Consider the following 17536-nt stretch of genomic DNA (forward strand, 5'->3'; position numbering starts at 1 on the left):
TTTTCCAGCCAGGTGGCATGAAAAAGTAGATGGGCGGGGTGCGACCAGTGCAACTCTGCTTACAGCATATGAGGAGGGGAGCCGATGACAGCCGGTTGCTCACCAAAATCAGCCGGGTGGAGCCCCCAGCTAAAAGAGCCTGGGGAGAGCACTGAATTGCACATGGTTTATTGCAAGCTATTGTACCGTACATTTGCAGTTAGTCATTAAAAGTATCACCAGAATCAACGTTTGTTGGCTTGATGGTTTCACTTCTGCTCCTCGCCCAACACCGGACCCCACGTCACCGGCTTGCCCGGGACCCCACGTCACCGCCTTACCCTGGACCACACGTCACCGGCTTGCCCGGGACCCCACGTCACCGCCTTACCCTGGACCCCACGTCACCGGCTTGCCCGGGACCCCACGTCACTGGCTTGCCCGGGACCCCACGCCACTGGCTTGCCCGGGACCCCACGTCACTGGCTTGCCCGGGACCCCACGCCACTGGCTTGCCCGGGACCCCACGTCACTGGCTTGCCCGGGACCCCACGTCACTGGCTTGCCCGGGAGCCCACGCCACTGGCTTGCCCGGGAGCCCACGTCACTGGCTTGCCCGGGACCCCACGTCACTGGCTTGCCCGGGACCCCACGTCACTGGCTTGCCCGGGACCACACGTCACTGGCTTGCCCGGGACCCCACGCCACTGGCTTAACCGGGACCACACGTCACTGGCTTGCCCGGGACCCCACGTCACTGGCTTGCCCGGGAGCCCACGCCACTGGCCGTTTTCTATTCCATTAATGTCAATTTTAGCTTCTGATAAAAGTCAGAGGATCCACCATGATAGAAAACAAGGGAATTGTCATATTTTCTCTCACCAAAAAGATAACGTCACGTCACTGGCTTGCCCTGGACCCACCTGTGAGGGCTGCAGGTAATATCACAGAGAGCAGGACTTATCCCCAGATCTGCAGAGACAAGTGCTGGGCTACCAGCAGTAATATTATCTGTCTCCCCACCTGTGAGGCTGCAGGTATATCACAGAGAGCAGGACTTATCCCCAGCTCTGCAGAGACAAGTGCTGGGCTACCAGCAGTAATATTATCTGTCTCCCCACCTGTGAGGGCTGCAGGTAATATCACAGAGAGCAGGACTTATCCCCAGCTCTGCAGAGACAAGTGCTGGGCTACCAGCAGTAATATTACCTGTCTCCCTACCTGTGAGGGTTGCAGGTAATATCACAGAGAGCAGGACTTATCCCCAGCTCTGCAGAGACAAGTGCTGGGCTACCAGCAGTAATATTATCTGTCTCCCCACCTGTGAGGCTGCAGGTATATCACAGAGAGCAGGACTTATCCCCAGCTCTGCAGAGACAAGTGCAGGGCTACCAGCAGTAATATTATCTGTCTCCCCACCTGTGAGGGCTGCAGGTAATATCACAGAGAGCAGGACTTATCCCCAGCTCTGCAGAGACAAGTGCTGGGCTACCAGCAGTAATATTACCTGTCTCCCCACCTGTGAGGGTTGCAGGTAATATCACAGAGAGCAGGACTTATCCCCAGCTCTGCAGAGACAAGTGCAGGGCTACCAGCAGTAATATTATCTGTCTCCCCACCTGTGAGGGCTGCAGGTAATATCACAGAGAGCAGGACTTATCCCCAGCTCTGCAGAGACAAGTGCAGGGCTACCAGCAGTAATATTATCTGTCTCCCCACCTGTGAGGGCTGCAGGTAATATCACAGAGAGCAGGACTCATCCCCAGCTCTGCAGAGACAAGTGCTGGGCTACCAGCAGTAATATTATCTGTCTCCCCACCTGTGAGGGCTGCAGGTATATCACAGAGAGCAGGACTTATCCCCAGCTCTGCAGAGACAAGTGCTGGGCTACCAGCAGTAATATTATCTGTCTCCCCACCTGTGAGGGCTGCAGGTAATATCACAGAGAGCAGGACTTATCCCCAGCTCTGCAGAGACAAGTGCAGGGCTACCAGCAGTAATATTATCTGTCTCCCCACCTGTGAGGGTTGCAGGTAATATCACAGAGAGCAGGACTTATCCCCAGCTCTGCAGAGACAAGTGCAGGGCTACCAGCAGTAATATTACCTGTCTCCCCACCTGTGAGCTCTTGTGAGGGCTGCAGGTTTATCACAGAAAGCAGGACTTATCCCCAGCTCTGCAGAGACAAGTGCAGGGCTACCAGCAGTAATATTATCTGTCTCCCCACCTGTGAAGGCTGCAGGTATATCACAGAGAGCAGGACTTATCCCCAGCTCTGCAGAGACAAGTGCTGGGCTACCAGCAGTAATATTATCTGTCTCCCCACCTGTGAGGGCTGCAGGTAATATCACAGAGAGCAGGACTTATCCCCACCTCTGCAGAGACAAGTGCAGGGCTACCAGCAGTAATATTATCTGTCTCCCCACCTGTGAGGGCTGCAGGTAATATCACAGAGAGCAGGACTTATCCCCAGCTCTGCAGAGACAAGTGCAGGGCTACCAGCAGTAATATTATCTGTCTCCCCACCTGTGAGCTCTTGTGAGGGCTGCAGGTAATATCACTGAGAGCAGGACTTATCCCCAGCTCTGCAGAGACAAGTGCAGGGCTACCAGCAGTAATATTATCTGTCTCCTCACCTGTGAGGGCTGCAGGTAATATCACAGAGAGCAGGACTCATCCCCAGCTCTGCAGAGACAAGTGCAGGGCTACCAGCAGTAATATTATCTGTCTCCCCACCTGTGAGGGCTGCAGGTAATATCACAGAGAGCAGGACTCATCCCCAGCTCTGCAGAGACAAGTGCTGGGCTACCAGCAGCAATATTATCTGTCTCCCCACCTGTGAGGGCTGCAGGTAATATCACAGAGAGCAGGACTCATCCCCAGCTCTGCAGAGACAAGTGCAGGGCTACCAGCAGTAATATTATCTGTCTCCCCACCTGTGAGGCTGCAGGTAATATCACAGAGAGCAGGACTTATCCCCAGCTCTGCAGAGACAAGTGCTGGGCTACCAGCAGCAATATTATCTGTCTCCCCACCTGTGAGGGCTGCAGGTAATATCACAGAGAGCAGGACTTATCCCCAGCTCTGCAGAGACAAGTGCTGGGCTACCAGCAGCAATATTATCTGTCTCCCCACCTGTGAGCTCTTGTGAGGGCTGCAGGTAATATCACTGAGAGCAGGACTTATCCCCAGCGCTGCAGAGACAAGTGCTGGGCTACCAGCAGTAATATTATCTGTCTCCCCACCTGTGAAGGCTGCAGGTAATATCACAGAGAGCAGGACTCATCCCCAGCTCTGCAGAGACAAGTGCAGGGCTACCAGCAGTAATATTATCTGTCTCACCACCTGTGAGGGCTGTAGGTAATATCACAGAGAGCAGGACTTATCCTCAGCTCTGCAGAGACAAGTGCAGGGCTACCAGCAGTAATATTACCTGTCTCCCCACCTGTGAGGGCTGCAGGTATATCACAGAGAGCAGGACGTATCCCCAGCTCTGCAGAGACAAGTGCTGGGCTACCAGCAGTAATATTACCTGTCTCCCCACCTGTGAGGCTGCAGGTATATCACAGAGAGCAGGACTTATCCCCAGCTCTGCAGAGACAAGTGCTGGGCTACCAGCAGTAATATTATCTGTCTCCCCACCTGTGAGGACTGCAGGTAATATCACAGAGAGCAGGACTTATCCCCGGCTCTGCAGAGACAAGTGCAGGGCTACCAGCAGTAATATTATCTGTCTCCTCACCTGTGAGGGCTGCAGGTATATCACAGAGAGCAGGACTTATCCCCGGCTCTGCAGAGACAAGTGCTGGGCTACCAGCAGTAATATTATCTGTCTCCCCACCTGTGAAGGCTGCAGGTATAACACAGAGAGCAGGACTTATCCCCAGCTCTGCAGAGACAAGTGCTGGGCTACCAGCAGTAATATTATCTGTCTCCCCACCTGTGAGGGCTGCAGGTATATCACAGAGAGCAGGACTTATCCCCAGCTCTGCAGAGACAAGTGCAGGGCTACCAGCAGTAATATTATCTGTCTCCCCACCTGTGAGGGCTGCAGGTAATATCCCAGAGAGCAGGACTTATCCCCAGCTCTGCAGAGACAAGTGCAGGGCTACCAGCAGTAATATTATCTGTCTCCCCACCTGTGAGGGCTGCAGGTAATATCACAGAGAGCAGGACTCATCCCCAGCTCTGCAGAGACAAGTGCAGGGCTACCAGCAGTAATATTATCTGTCTCCCCACCTGTGAGCTCTTGTGAGGGCTGCAGGTAATATCACAGAGAGCAGGACTTATCCCCAGCGCTGCAGAGACAAGTGCAGGGCTACCAGCAGTAATATTATCTGTCTCCCCACCTGTGAGGGCTGCAGGTAATATCACAGAGAGCAGGACTTATCCCCAGCTCTGCAGAGACAAGTGCAGGACTACCAGCAGTAATATTATCTGTCTCCCCACCTGTGAGCTCTTGTGAAGGCTGCAGGTAATATCACAGAGAGCAGGACTTATCCCCAGCTCTGCAGAGACAAGTGCAGGGCTACCAGCAGTAATATTATCTGTCTCCCCACCTGTGAGCTCTTGTGAGGGCTGCAGGTAATATCACAGAGAGCAGGACTTATCCCCAGCTCTGCAGAGACAAGTGCTGGGCTACCAGCAGTAATATTATCTGTCTCCCCACCTGTGAGGGCTGCAGGTAATATCACAGAGAGCAGGACTTATCCCCAGCTCTGCAGAGACAAGTGCAGGGCTACCAGCAGTAATATTATCTGTCTCCCCACCTGTGAGCTCTTGTGAAGGCTGCAGGTAATATCACAGAGAGCAGGACTTATCCCCAGCTCTGCAGAGACAAGTGCTGGGCTACCAGCAGTAATATTATCTGTCTCCCCACCTGTGAGGGCTGCAGGTATATCACAGAGAGCAGGACTTATCCCCAGCTCTGCAGAGACAAGTGCAGGGCTACCAGCAGTAATATTATCTGTCTCCCCACCTGTGAGGGCTGCAGGCAATATCACAGAGAGCAGGACTTATCCCCAGCTCTGCAGAGACAAGTGCAGGGCTACCAGCAGTAATATTATCTGTCTCCCCACCTGTGAGCTCTTGTGAAGGCTGCAGGTAATATCACAGAGAGCAGGACTTATCCCCAGCTCTGCAGAGACAAGTGCTGGGCTACCAGCAGTAATATTACCTGTCTCCCCACCTGTGAGGGCTGCAGGTAATATCACAGAGAGCAGGACTTATCCCCAGCTCTGCAGAGACAAGTGCTGGGCTACCAGCAGTAATATTATCTGTCTCCCCACCTGTGAGCTCTTGTGAAGGCTGCAGGTATATCACAGAGAGCAGGACTTATCCCCAGCTCTGCAGAGACAAGTGCAGGGCTACCAGCAGTAATATTATCTGTCTCCCCACCTGTGAGGGCTGCAGGTAATATCACAGAGAGCAGGACTTATCCCCAGCTCTGAAGAGACAAGTGCAGGGCTACCAGCAGTAATATTATCTGTCTCCCCACCTGTGAGGGCTGCAGGTATATCACAGAGAGCAGGACTTATCCCCAGCTCTGCAGAGACAAGTGCAGGGCTACCAGCAGTAATATTATCTGTCTCCCCACCTGTGAGGGCTGCAGGTATATCACAGAGAGCAGGACTTATCCCCAGCTCTGCAGAGACAAGTGCAGGGCTACCAGCAGTAATATTATCTGTCTCCCCACCTGTGAGGGCTGCAGGTAATATCACAGAGAGCAGGACTTATCCCCAGCTCTGCAGAGACAAGTGCAGGACTACCAGCAGTAATATTATCTGTCTCCCCACCTGTGAAGGCTGCAGGTATATCACAGAGAGCAGGACTTATCCCCAGCTCTGCAGAGACAAGTGCAGGGCTACCAGCAGTAATATCTGTCTCCCCACCTGTGAGGGCTGCAGGTATATCACAGAGAGCAGGACTTATCCCCAGCTCTGCAGAGACAAATGCAGGGCTACCAGCAGTAATATTATCTGTCTCCCCACCTGTGAGCTCTTGTGAGGGCTGCAGGTAATATCACTGAGAGCAGGACTTATCCCCAGCTCTGCAGAGACAAGTGCAGGGCTACCAGCAGTAATATTATCTGTCTCCCCACCTGTGAGGGCTGCAGGTAATATCACAGAGAGCAGGACTTATCCCCAGCTCTGCAGAGACAAGTGCAGGGCTACCAGCAGTAATATTACCTGTCTCCCCACCTGTGAGCTCTTGTGAAGGCTGCAGGTAATATCACAGAGAGCAGGACTTATCCCCAGCTCTGCAGAGACAAGTGCAGGGCTACCAGCAGTAATATTATCTGTCTCCCCACCTGTGAGGGCTGCAGGTAATATCACAGAGAGCAGGACTTATCCCCAGCTCTGCAGAGACATGTGCTGGGCTACCAGCAGTAATATTATCTGTCTCCCCACCTGTGAGCTCTTGTGAGGGCTGCAGGTAATATCACAGAGAGCAGGACTTATCCCCAGCTCTGCAGAGACAAGTGCTGGGCTACCAGCAGTAATATTATCTGTCTCCCCACCTGTGAAGGCTGCAGGTATATCACAGAGAGCAGGACTTATCCCCAGCTCTGCAGAGACAAGTGCTGGGCTACCAGCAGTAATATTATCTGTCTCCCCACCTGTGAAGGCTGCAGGTATATCACAGAGAGCAGGACTTATCCCCAGCTCTGCAGAGACAAGTGCTGGGCTACCAGCAGTAATATTATCTGTCTCCCCACCTGTGAGGGCTGCAGGTATATCACAGAGAGCAGGACTCATCCCCACCTCTGCAGAGACAAGTGCTGGGCTACCAGCAGTAATATTATCTGTCTCCCCACCTGTGAGGGCTGCAGGTAATATCACAGAGAGCAGGACTTATCTCCAGCTCTGCAGAGACAAGTGCAGGGCTACCAGCAGCAATATTATCTGTCTCCCCACCTGTGAGGGCTGCAGGTATATCACAGAGAGCAGGACTTATCCCCAGCTCTGCAGAGACAAGTGCTGGGCTACCAGCAGTAATATTATCTGTCTCCCCACCTGTGAGGGCTGCAGGTATATCACAGAGAGCAGGACTTATCCCCAGCTCTGCAGAGACAAGTGCAGGGCTACCAGCAGTAATATTATCTGTCTCCCCACCTGTGAGGGCTGCAGGTAATATCACAGAGAGCAGGACTTATCCCCAGCTCTGCAGAGACAAGTGCAGGGCTACCAGCAGTAATATTATCTGTCTCCCCACCTGTGAGGCTGCAGGTAATATCACAGAGAGCAGGACTTATCCCCAGCTCTGCAGAGACAAGTGCTGGGCTACCAGCAGTAATATTACCTGTCTCCCCACCTGTGAGCTCCTGTGAGGGCTGCAGGTAATATCACAGAGAGCAGGACTTATCCCCAGCACTGCAGAGACAAATGCAGGGCTACCAGCAGTAATATTATCTGTCTCCCCACCTGTGAGGGCTGCAGGTATATCACAGAGAGCAGGACTTATCCCCAGCTCTGCAGAGACAAGTGCTGGGCTACCAGCAGTAATATTATCTGTCTCCCCACCTGTGAGGGCTGCAGGTAATATCACAGAGAGCAGGACTTATCCCCAGCTCTGCAGAGACAAGTGCTGGGCTACCAGCAGTAATATTATCTGTCTCCCCACCTGTGAAGGCTGCAGGTATATCACAGAGAGCAGGACTTACCCCCAGCTCTGCAGAGACAAGTGCAGGGCTACCAGCAGTAATATTATCTGTCTCCCCACCTGTGAGGGCTGCAGGTAATATCACAGAGAGCAGGACTTATCCCCGGCTCTGCAGAGACAAGTGCTGGGCTACCAGCAGTAATATTATCTGTCTCCCCACCTGTGAAGGCTGCAGGTATATCACAGAGAGCAGGACTTATCCCCAGCTCTGCAGAGACAGTTGCAGGGCTACCAGCAGTAATATTATCTGTCTCCCCACCTGTGAAGGCTGCAGGTATATCACAGAGAGCAGGACTTACCCCCAGCTCTGCAGAGACAGGTGCTGGGCTACCAGCAGTAATATTATCTGTCTCCCCACCTGTGAGGGCTGCAGGTAATATCACCGAGAGCAGGACTCATCCCCAGCTCTGCAGAGACAAGTGCTGGGCTACCAGCAGTAATATTATCTGTCTCCCCACCTGTGAGGGCTGCAGGTATATCACAGAGAGCAGAACTTATCCCCAGCTCTGCAGAGACAAGTGCAGGGCTACCAGCAGTAATATTATCTGTCTCCCCACCTGTGAGCTCTTGTGAGGGCTGCAGGTTTATCACAGAGAACAGGACTTATCCCCAGCTCTGCAGAGACAAGTGCAGGGCTACCAGCAGTAATATTACCTGTCTCCCCACCTGTGAGGGCTGCAGGTATATCACAGAGAGCAGGACTTATCCCCAGCTCTGCAGAGACAAGTGCAGGGCTACCAGCAGTAATATTATCTGTCTCCCCACCTGTGAGCTCTTGTGAGGGCTGCAGGTTTATCACAGAGAGCAGGACTTATCCCCAGCTCTGCAGAGACAAGTGCAGGGCTACCAGCAGTAATATTACCTGTCTCCCCACCTGTGAGGGCTGCAGGTAATATCACAGAGAGCAGGACTTATCCCCAGCTCTGCAGAGACAAGTGCTGGGCTACCAGCAGTAATATTATCTGTCTCCCCACCTGTGAGGGCTGCAGGTAATATCACAGAGAGCAGGACTTATCCCCAGCTCTGCAGAGACAAGTGCAGGGCTACCAGCAGTAATATTATCTGTCTCCCCACCTGTGAGCTCTTGTGAGGGCTGCAGGTAATATCACAGAGAGCAGGACTTATCCCCAGCTCTGCAGAGACAAGTGCTGGGCTACCAGCAGTAATATTATCTGTCTCCCCACCTGTGAGGGCTGCAGGTAATATCACAGAGAGCAGGACTTATCCCCAGCTCTGCAGAGACAAGTGCAGGGCTACCAGCAGTAATATTATCTGTCTCCCCACCTGTGAGGGCTGCAGGTAATATCACAGAGAGCAGGACTTATCCCCAGCTCTGCAGAGACAGGTGCTGGGCTACCAGCAGTAATATTATCTGTCTCCCCACCTGTGAGGGCTGCAGGTAATATCACAGAGAGCAGGACTTATCCCCAGCGCTGCAGAGACAAGTGCAGGGCTACCAGCAGTAATATTATCTGTCTCCCCACCTGTGAGGGCTGCAGGTAATATCACAGAGAGCAGGACTTATCCCCAGCGCTGCAGAGACAAGTGCAGGGCTACCAGCAGTAATATTATCTGTCTCCCCACCTGTGAGCTCTTGTGAGGGCTGCAGGTAATATCACAGAGAGCAGGACTTATCCCCAGCTCTGCAGAGACAAGTGCTGGGCTACCAGCAGTAATATTGTCTGTCTCCCCACCTGTGAGGGTTGCAGGTAATATCACAGAGAGCAGGACGTATCCCCAGCTCTGCAGAGACAAGTGCTGGGCTACCAGCAGTAATATTATCTGTCTCCCCACCTGTGAGGGCTGCAGGTAATATCACAGAGAGCAGCACTTATCCCCAGCTCTGCAGAGACAAGTGCAGGGCAACCAGCAGTAATATTACCTGTCTCCCCACCTGTGAGGGCTGCAGGTAATATCACAGAGAGCAGGACTTATCCCCAGCTCTGCAGAGACAAGTGCAGGGCTACCAGCAGTAATATAACCTGTCTCCCCACCTGTGAAGGCTGCAGGTATAACACAGAGAGCAGGACTTATCCCCAGCTCTGCAGAGACAAGTGCTGGGCTACCAGCAGTAATATTATCTGTCTCCCCACCTGTGAGCTCTTGTGAAGGCTGCAGGTAATATCACAGAGAGCAGGACTTATCCCCAGCTCTGCAGAGACAAGCGCAGGGCTACCAGCAGTAATATTATCTGTCTCCCCACCTGTGAGCTCTTGTGAAGGCTGCAGGTAATATCACAGAGAGCAGGACTTATCCCCAGCTCTGCAGAGACAAGTGCAGGGCTACCAGCAGTAATATTGTCTGTCTCCCCACCTGTGAGGGCTGCAGGTATATCACAGAGAGCAGGACTTATCCCCAGCTCTGCAGAGACAAGTGCAGGGCTACCAGCAGTAATATTATCTGTCTCCCCACCTGTGAGGGCTGCAGGTAATATCACAGAGAGCAGGACTTATCCCCAGCTCTGCAGAGACAAGTGCTGGGCTACCAGCAGTAATATTGTCTGTCTCCCCACCTGTGAGGCTGCAGGTAATATCACAGAGAGCAGGACTTATCCCCAGCTCTGCAGAGACAAGTGCAGGGCTACCAGCAGTAATATTATCTGTCTCCCCACCTGTGAGGGCTGCAGGTATATCACAGAGAGCAGGACTTATCCCCAGCTCTGCAGAGACAAGTGCAGGGCTACCAGCAGTAATATTTCACCATCAGAGATGGAATATCCAGTTTCAGGGGTGGGAGACCCCTTCAATGGAAAGCAGAGACTTGTGATTATGAGTATTGGACCCGGGTGGCTTCTTGCTGAGCCGGTTCTGCAGGACAGAGAGACACCCGGAGAACCAGACAGACCGGTTCAGCGTCTCCAACCCTCTCCCGTACTATGCTGCTGTGTGAGCTTGTCTCATGTCACCCAGGCATGTGACACCAGCTAGTGACAGGGACCAGGGAGACCCCACCCCCCTTCACAGCACCTCCAGGAGAGAAGCCTCCCCCTGCACTTAATGAATGTGGAATAAGCCAGCACCATCCATGTAGTTGTAGCGCGACACTGGTTATAGCACCGTGTGAGGTATACAAGCTGCTGAACTGTCTGCTACACTTTGTCACCACCTGATGAAGGAGCAGTTCGCGGCTCCGAAACGCTGTGTTGTTTATATGTGACAGTGCTGCAATAAAACATGTAAAGCTATAACTACATGTATGCTGCCGGATTCTTCTTCCAGATTCACGGTGGATCGGTGACGCATTTGTCTGGCACATCACCGGCCTCTGCCAGACGGTTCACCCGTAGCTTCCAACTGTCCCTCTTTCCTTCTCATTTGTCCCTCTTTGGGAGCCCTGTCCCTCTGTCCCTCTTTCCTCCTCATTTGTCCCTCTTTCCTCCTCATTTGTCCCTCTTTCAGGACTTTGTCCCTCTTTCTATGTAAATATATATTTCTCTACTAAAAAATGTGTTTGACTCTAAACTTTAGTCCCATCCTTTAAATTGATATATTGCTAATTGTAAAATGTTACTATGAAGGAAAATGAACCAGGATAGAAAGGACGAGTGTGGTGTGAATTCTAAAACAACATTTTTCTTATGAAATCTGTATGGTATGTATGACTAGGGGTGTGACAGGGGCGTCGTCAGGGGTGTGGCTTAAGTGTCCCTCTTTCTCATCTAAAAAAGTTGGAAGGTATGGGTTCACCATTCCTGCAAGAGCTTCATAAATCTGAATGTATATGAGTACAAGTGAAGAGAAAATCCACTTTAAGTTCAGCTACACGCCATACTCTGTCCTCTCACTCAATATACACTACAAACTACATGTCAGATAAAACTCAGCTGATAACAATTGTTTCTGCTGAGACTCTAACATGTGTACAGCATTCCTCGGCCAGCGATCAGCCGGTGGGTGGGGCATTGTCCTCAGCCCCGCCTCCTCATGACGCTCCTCATGTGCTGCTCCATCACCTGCTTCTCCCTGCATATGGAAAGTGTCGCTAGCCTAGAGGCTAGAGGTGTGTCTGTTCAGCATCGGCCCTGTGGTGGTGCCTGAGGGATCGAATCCCAATCCCTGATGGGGGACAGGCCTCCTACCTGTGCACACGGCTGAAAGGACAACTGTAGTGAGAGGTATGTGGAGGCTGCCATATTTGTTTCCTATTTAACAATACCGGTGCCTGGGTGTCCTGCTGGTCTATTTGGCTGCAGTAGTGTCTGAATCACACCAGAAACTAGCATGTAGCTAATGTCAATAATGTCAGAAACACCTGATCTGCTGCATGCTTGTTCAGGGGCTGTGGCTAAAAGTATTAGAGGCAGAGGATCAGCAGGATAGCCAGGCCACTGGTATTGTTTAATAGGAAATAAATAAGGCAGCCTCCATATACTTCTCACTTCAGTTGTCCTTTAAGAGTGGACAACAAATGAGACAAGTCTGGCTTGTCATGATAACACTACCGGGGCAGAAACACGGCACAGGAAACAGGGTGACTTCTGGACGGAGCAGTGCTTTTCAGTGCTGCTAGATTTGGGTGCAGCCGGCGCCACCATAGACTGTAATGGGAATCATTTCTATTGCAGCGCTCAGTGAGTAACGTCAGAAGACAGAGCTGAAGTTGCTTAAAAACACAATAATTCGTCCTCCAGCAATCACTGGAAGCCGAATTATTTCATTCCCTCACTATCCATGTCGGCCTGGAGGGGGAATAGTAATTACCGCCGCCCGGACTTGTGCAGAAGCAGGATCAGCTATATACCGGCTGTATCCTGCGCCCAAGTCTACCGGCACCGATTTCAAATGTACTCACTTCTGGAACACCAGATGTGAGGATCTCTAGGTGGATGGAGAGCTCTTTCTCCTGGCTCTCTGGTGTATATAGCATATGGTGTATATATAATGTATAGGGTGTATAGGTTACCTGTACAGGTGGATGGAGAGCTCTTCCTCCTGGCTCTCTGGTGTATATAGCATATATAATGTATAGGTTACCTATACAGGTGGATGGAGAGCTCTTCCTCCTGGCTCTCTGGTGTATATAGCATATAGTATATATAATGTATAGGTTACCTGTACAGGTGGATGGAGAGCTCCTCCTCCTGGCTCTGGTGTATATAGCATATGCTGTATATATAATGTATAGGGTGTATAGGTTACCTGTACAGGTGGATGGAGAGCTCTTTCCCCTGGCTCTCTGGTGTATATAGCATATGGTGTATATATAATGTATAGGGTGTATAGGTTACCTGTACAGGTGGATGGAGAGCTCCTCCTCCTGGCTCTCTGGTGTATATAGCATATGGTAAATATAGTGTATAGGTTACCTGTACAGGTGGATGGAGAGCTCCTCCCCCTGGCTCTCTGGTGTATATAGCATATAGTATATATAATGTATAGGTTACCTGTACAGGTGGATGGTAAGCTCCTCCCCCTGGCTCTCTGGTGTATATAGCATATGGTAAATATAGTGTATAGGTTACCTGTACAGGTGGATGGAGAGCTCCTCCCCCTGGCTCTCTGGTGTATATAGCATATAGTATATATAATGTATAGGTTACCTGTACAGGTGGATGGTAAGCTCCTCCCCCTGGCTCTCTGGTGTATATAGCATATGGTAAATATAGTGTATAGGTTACCTGTACAGGTGGATGGAGAGCTCCTCCCCCTGGCTCTCTGGTGTCTGGTGTATATAGCATATGGTATATATAATGTATAGGTTACCTGTACAGGTGGATGGAGAGCTCTTCCCCCTGGCTCTCTGGTGTGTATAGCATATGGTGTATATATAATGTATAGGGTGTATAGGTTACCTGTACAGGTGGATGGAGAGCTCTTCCCCTGGCTCTCTGGTGTATATAGCATATGGTATATATAATGTATAGGTTACCTGTACAGGTGGATGGAGAGCTCCTCCTCCTGGCTCTCTGGTGTATATAGCATATGGTATATATAATGTATAGGTTACCTGTACAGGTGGATGGTAAGCTCCTCCCCCTCGCTCTCTGGTGTATATAGCATATGGTAAATATAGTGTATAGGTTACCTGTACAGGTGGATAGAGAGCTCCTCCTCCTGGCTCTGGTGTATATAGCATATAGTATATATAATGTATAGGTTACCTGTAAAGGTGGATGGAGAGCTCCTCCTCCTGGCTCTCTGGTGTATATAGCATATGGTATATATAATGTATAGGTTACCTGTACAGGTGGATGGTAAGCTCCTCCCCCTCGCTCTCTGGTGTATATAGCATATGGTAAATATAGTGTATAGGTTACCTGTACAGGTGGATGGAGAGCTCCTCCTCCTGGCTCTCTGGTGTATATAGCATATGGTGTATATATAATGTATAGGGTGTATAGGTTACCTGTACAGGTGGATGGAGAGCTCTTCCTCCTGGCTCTCTGGTGTATATAGCATATAGTATATATAATGTATAGGTTACCTGTACAGGTGGATGGAGAGCTCCTCCTCCTGGCTCTGGTGTATATAGCATATAGTATATATAATGTATAGGTTACCTGTACAGGTGGATGGAGAGCTCCTCCTCCTGGCTCTCTGGTGTATATAGCATATAGTATATATAATGTATAGGTTACCTGTACAGGTGGATGGAGAGCTCCTCCTCCTGGCTCTGGTGTATATAGCATATAGTATATATAATGTATAGGTTACCTGTACAGGTGGATGGAGAGCTCTTCCCCCTGGCTCTCTGGTGTATATAGCATATGGTATATATAATGTATAGGGTGTATAGGTTACCTGTACAGGTGGATGGAGAGCTCTTCCCCCTGGCTCTCTGGTGTATATAGCATATGGTATATATAATGTATAGGTTACCTGTACAGGTGGATGGAGAGCTCCTCCTCCTGGCTCTCTGGTGTATATAGCATATGGTATATATAATGTATAGGTTACCTGCACAGGTGGATGGTAAGCTCCTCCCCCTCGCTCTCTGGTGTATATAGCATATGGTAAATATAGTGTATAGGTTACCTGTACTAGTGGATGGAGAGCTCCTCCTCCTGGTGTATATAGCATATGGTGTATATATAATGTATAGGGTGTATAGGTTACCTGTACAGGTGGATGGAGAGCTCTTCCTCCTGGCTCTCTGGTGTATATAGCATATAGTATATATAATGTATAGGTTACCTGTACAGGTGGATGGAGAGCTCCTCCTCCTGGCTCTGGTGTATATAGCATATGGTATATAATGTATAGGTTACCTGTACAGGTGGATGGAGAGCTCCTCCCCCTGGCTCTCTGGTGTATATAGCATATGGTAAATATAATGTATAGGTTACCTGTACAGGTGGATGGAGAGCTCCTCCTCCTGGCTCTCTGGTGTATATAGCATATGGTGTATATATAATGTATAGGGTGTATAGGCTACCTGTACAGGTGGATGGAGAGCTCTTCCTCCTGGCTCTCTGGTGTATATAGCATATAGTATATATAATGTATAGGTTACCTGTACAGGTGGATGGAGAGCTCCTCCTCCTGGCTCTGGTGTATATAGCATATGGTATATATAATGTATAGGTTACCTGTACAGGTAGATGGAGAGCTCCTCCTCCTGGCTCTCTGGTGCATATGGCATATATAATGTATAGGTTACCTGTACAGGTGGATGGAGAGCTCTTCCTCCTGGCTCTCTGGTGTATATAGCATATAGTATATATAATGTATAGGTTACCTGTACAGGTGGATGGAGAGCTCCTCCTCCTGGCTCTGGTGTATATAGCATATAGTATATATAATGTATAGGTTACCTGTACAGGTGGATGGAGAGCTCCTCCTCCTGGCTCTCTGGTGTATATAGCATAAAGTATATATAATGTAAAGGTTACCTGTACAGGTGGATGGTAAGCTCCTCCTCCTGGCTCTCTGGTGTATATAGCATATGGTAAATATAGTGTATAGGTTACCAGTACAGGTGGATGGAGAGCTCTTCCCCCTGGCTCTCTGGTGTATATAGCATATGGTATATATAATGTATAGGGTGTATAGGTTACCTGTACAGGTGGATGGAGAGCTCCTCCCCTGGCTCTCTGGTGTATACAGCATATGGTATAGGTTACCTGTACAGGTGGATGGAGAGCTCCTCCTCCTGGCTCTCTGGTGTATATAGCATATGGTGTATATATAATGTATAGGTTAACTGTACAGGTGGATGGAGAGCTCTTCCTCCTGGCTCTCTGGTGTATATAGCATATAGTATATATAATGTATAGGTTACCTGTACAGGTGGATGGAGAGCTCCTCCTCCTGGCTCTGGTGTATATAGCATATAGTATATATAATGTATAGGTTACCTGTACAGGTGGATGGAGAGCTCCTCCTCCTGGCTCTCTGGTGTATATAGCATATAGTGTATATATAATGTAAAGGTTACCTGTACAGGTGGATGGTAAGCTCCTCCTCCTGGCTCTCTGGTGTATATAGCATATGGTAAATATAGTGTATAGGTTACCTGTACAGGTGGACAGAGAGCTCCTCCCCCTGGCTCTCTGGTGTATATAGCATATAGTATATATAATGTATAGGTTACCTGTACAGGTGGATGGAGAGCTCCTCCTCCTGGCTCTCTGGTGTATATAGCATATAGTGTATATATAATGTATAGGTTACCTATACAGGTGGATGGAGAGCTCCTCCTCCTGGCTCTCTGGTGTATATAGCATATAGTATATATAATGTATAGGTTACCTGTACAGGTGGATGGAGAGCACCTCCCCCTGGCTATCTGGTGTATATAGCATATGGTAAATATAGTGTATAGGTTACCTGTACAGGTATGGAGAGCACCTCCCCCTGGCTATCTGGTGTATATAGCATATGGTATATATAATGTATAGGTTACCTGTACAGGTGGATGGAGAGCTCCTCCCCCTGGCTCTCTGTCAGGTGTATATAGCATATGGTATATATAATGTATAGGTTACCTGTACAGGTGGATGGAGAGCTCCTCCCCCTGGCTGTCTGGTGTATATAGCATATGGTATATATAATGTATAGGTTACCTGTACAGTGGATGGAGAGCTCCTCCCCCTAGCTCTCTGGTGTATATAGCATATGGTATATATAATGTATAGGTTACCTGTACAGGTGGATGGAGAGCTCCTCCCCCTGGCTCTCTGGTGTCAGGTGTATATAGCATATGGTATATATAATGTATAGGTTACCTGTACAGTGGATGGAGAGCTCCTCCTCCTGGCTCTCTGGTGTATATAGCATATATAATGTATAGGGTGTATAGGTTACCTGTAGAGGTGGATGGTAAGCTCCTCCTCCTGGCTCTCCTGCACTCTCTGGTAGCGGATCTGGGATCGCATTGCAGACATTATTCTCTATGGAGGATCATCTGTGATCTGTCACATTCTGCTAACTCTTCCGGACTCACCTGTCGCTGCACAGGACACGCCCTGCACCTGGTAAAGCCACGCCCATCTTCAGTCTCCTACGTACACACAGGTAAGAGGTAACTCCTCCCCGCACGTGTGTTGTAGTAACTAAACTCCGCCCATGTGCACTGTGTGCCCCGCCCCTCTATCTCTTTTCCCTAAACAGTGATTTCATGTCGCGGCTCCGCCCAGCTGCCTCCGGGCCCCGCCCCCTCCTGTTCTCCATGTCTTGGCTGCAGCTCCTCCTCCTCCGGACACACAGGTAGACCTCGTAACAAAGCCCCGCCCTGTCATGTAGCAACTAAACTCCGCCCATATGCACAGCGAGCCCCGCCCCTCTACCTTGGCGTGTTCCCTAAACAGTGATTTCATGACGCGGCTCCGCCCAGCTGCCTCCGGGTCCCGCCCCCTCCTGCTCCCCATAGTACCCCGCCCCACTCCTGACTCCGCCTCTATAGGGCGTGTTCTAACGCTTTGATCACAGCGAAGAGGCTACAAGACTCCGCCCTC

The 17536-nt window shown here is 50.1% G+C and overlaps 1 protein-coding gene across 1 annotated transcript in view; it reads right to left on the reverse strand.

The window, feature by feature from the left end:
- GGT6 (gamma-glutamyltransferase 6) overlaps positions 1-17003 on the reverse strand; it is a 38831-nt gene extending 21828 nt beyond the window's left edge. The window contains 1 exon segment of the mRNA XM_068272725.1: positions 16887-17003. Within this exon segment, the coding sequence (XP_068128826.1) occupies positions 16887-16966 (80 nt within the window). The 5' untranslated portion in view covers positions 16967-17003.
- Positions 17004-17536: the final 533 nt, after the last annotated feature.

This window comes from Hyperolius riggenbachi, chromosome 1 (assembly GCF_040937935.1).
Source record: "Hyperolius riggenbachi isolate aHypRig1 chromosome 1, aHypRig1.pri, whole genome shotgun sequence".
Classification (NCBI taxonomy): Eukaryota; Metazoa; Chordata; class Amphibia; order Anura; family Hyperoliidae; genus Hyperolius; species Hyperolius riggenbachi.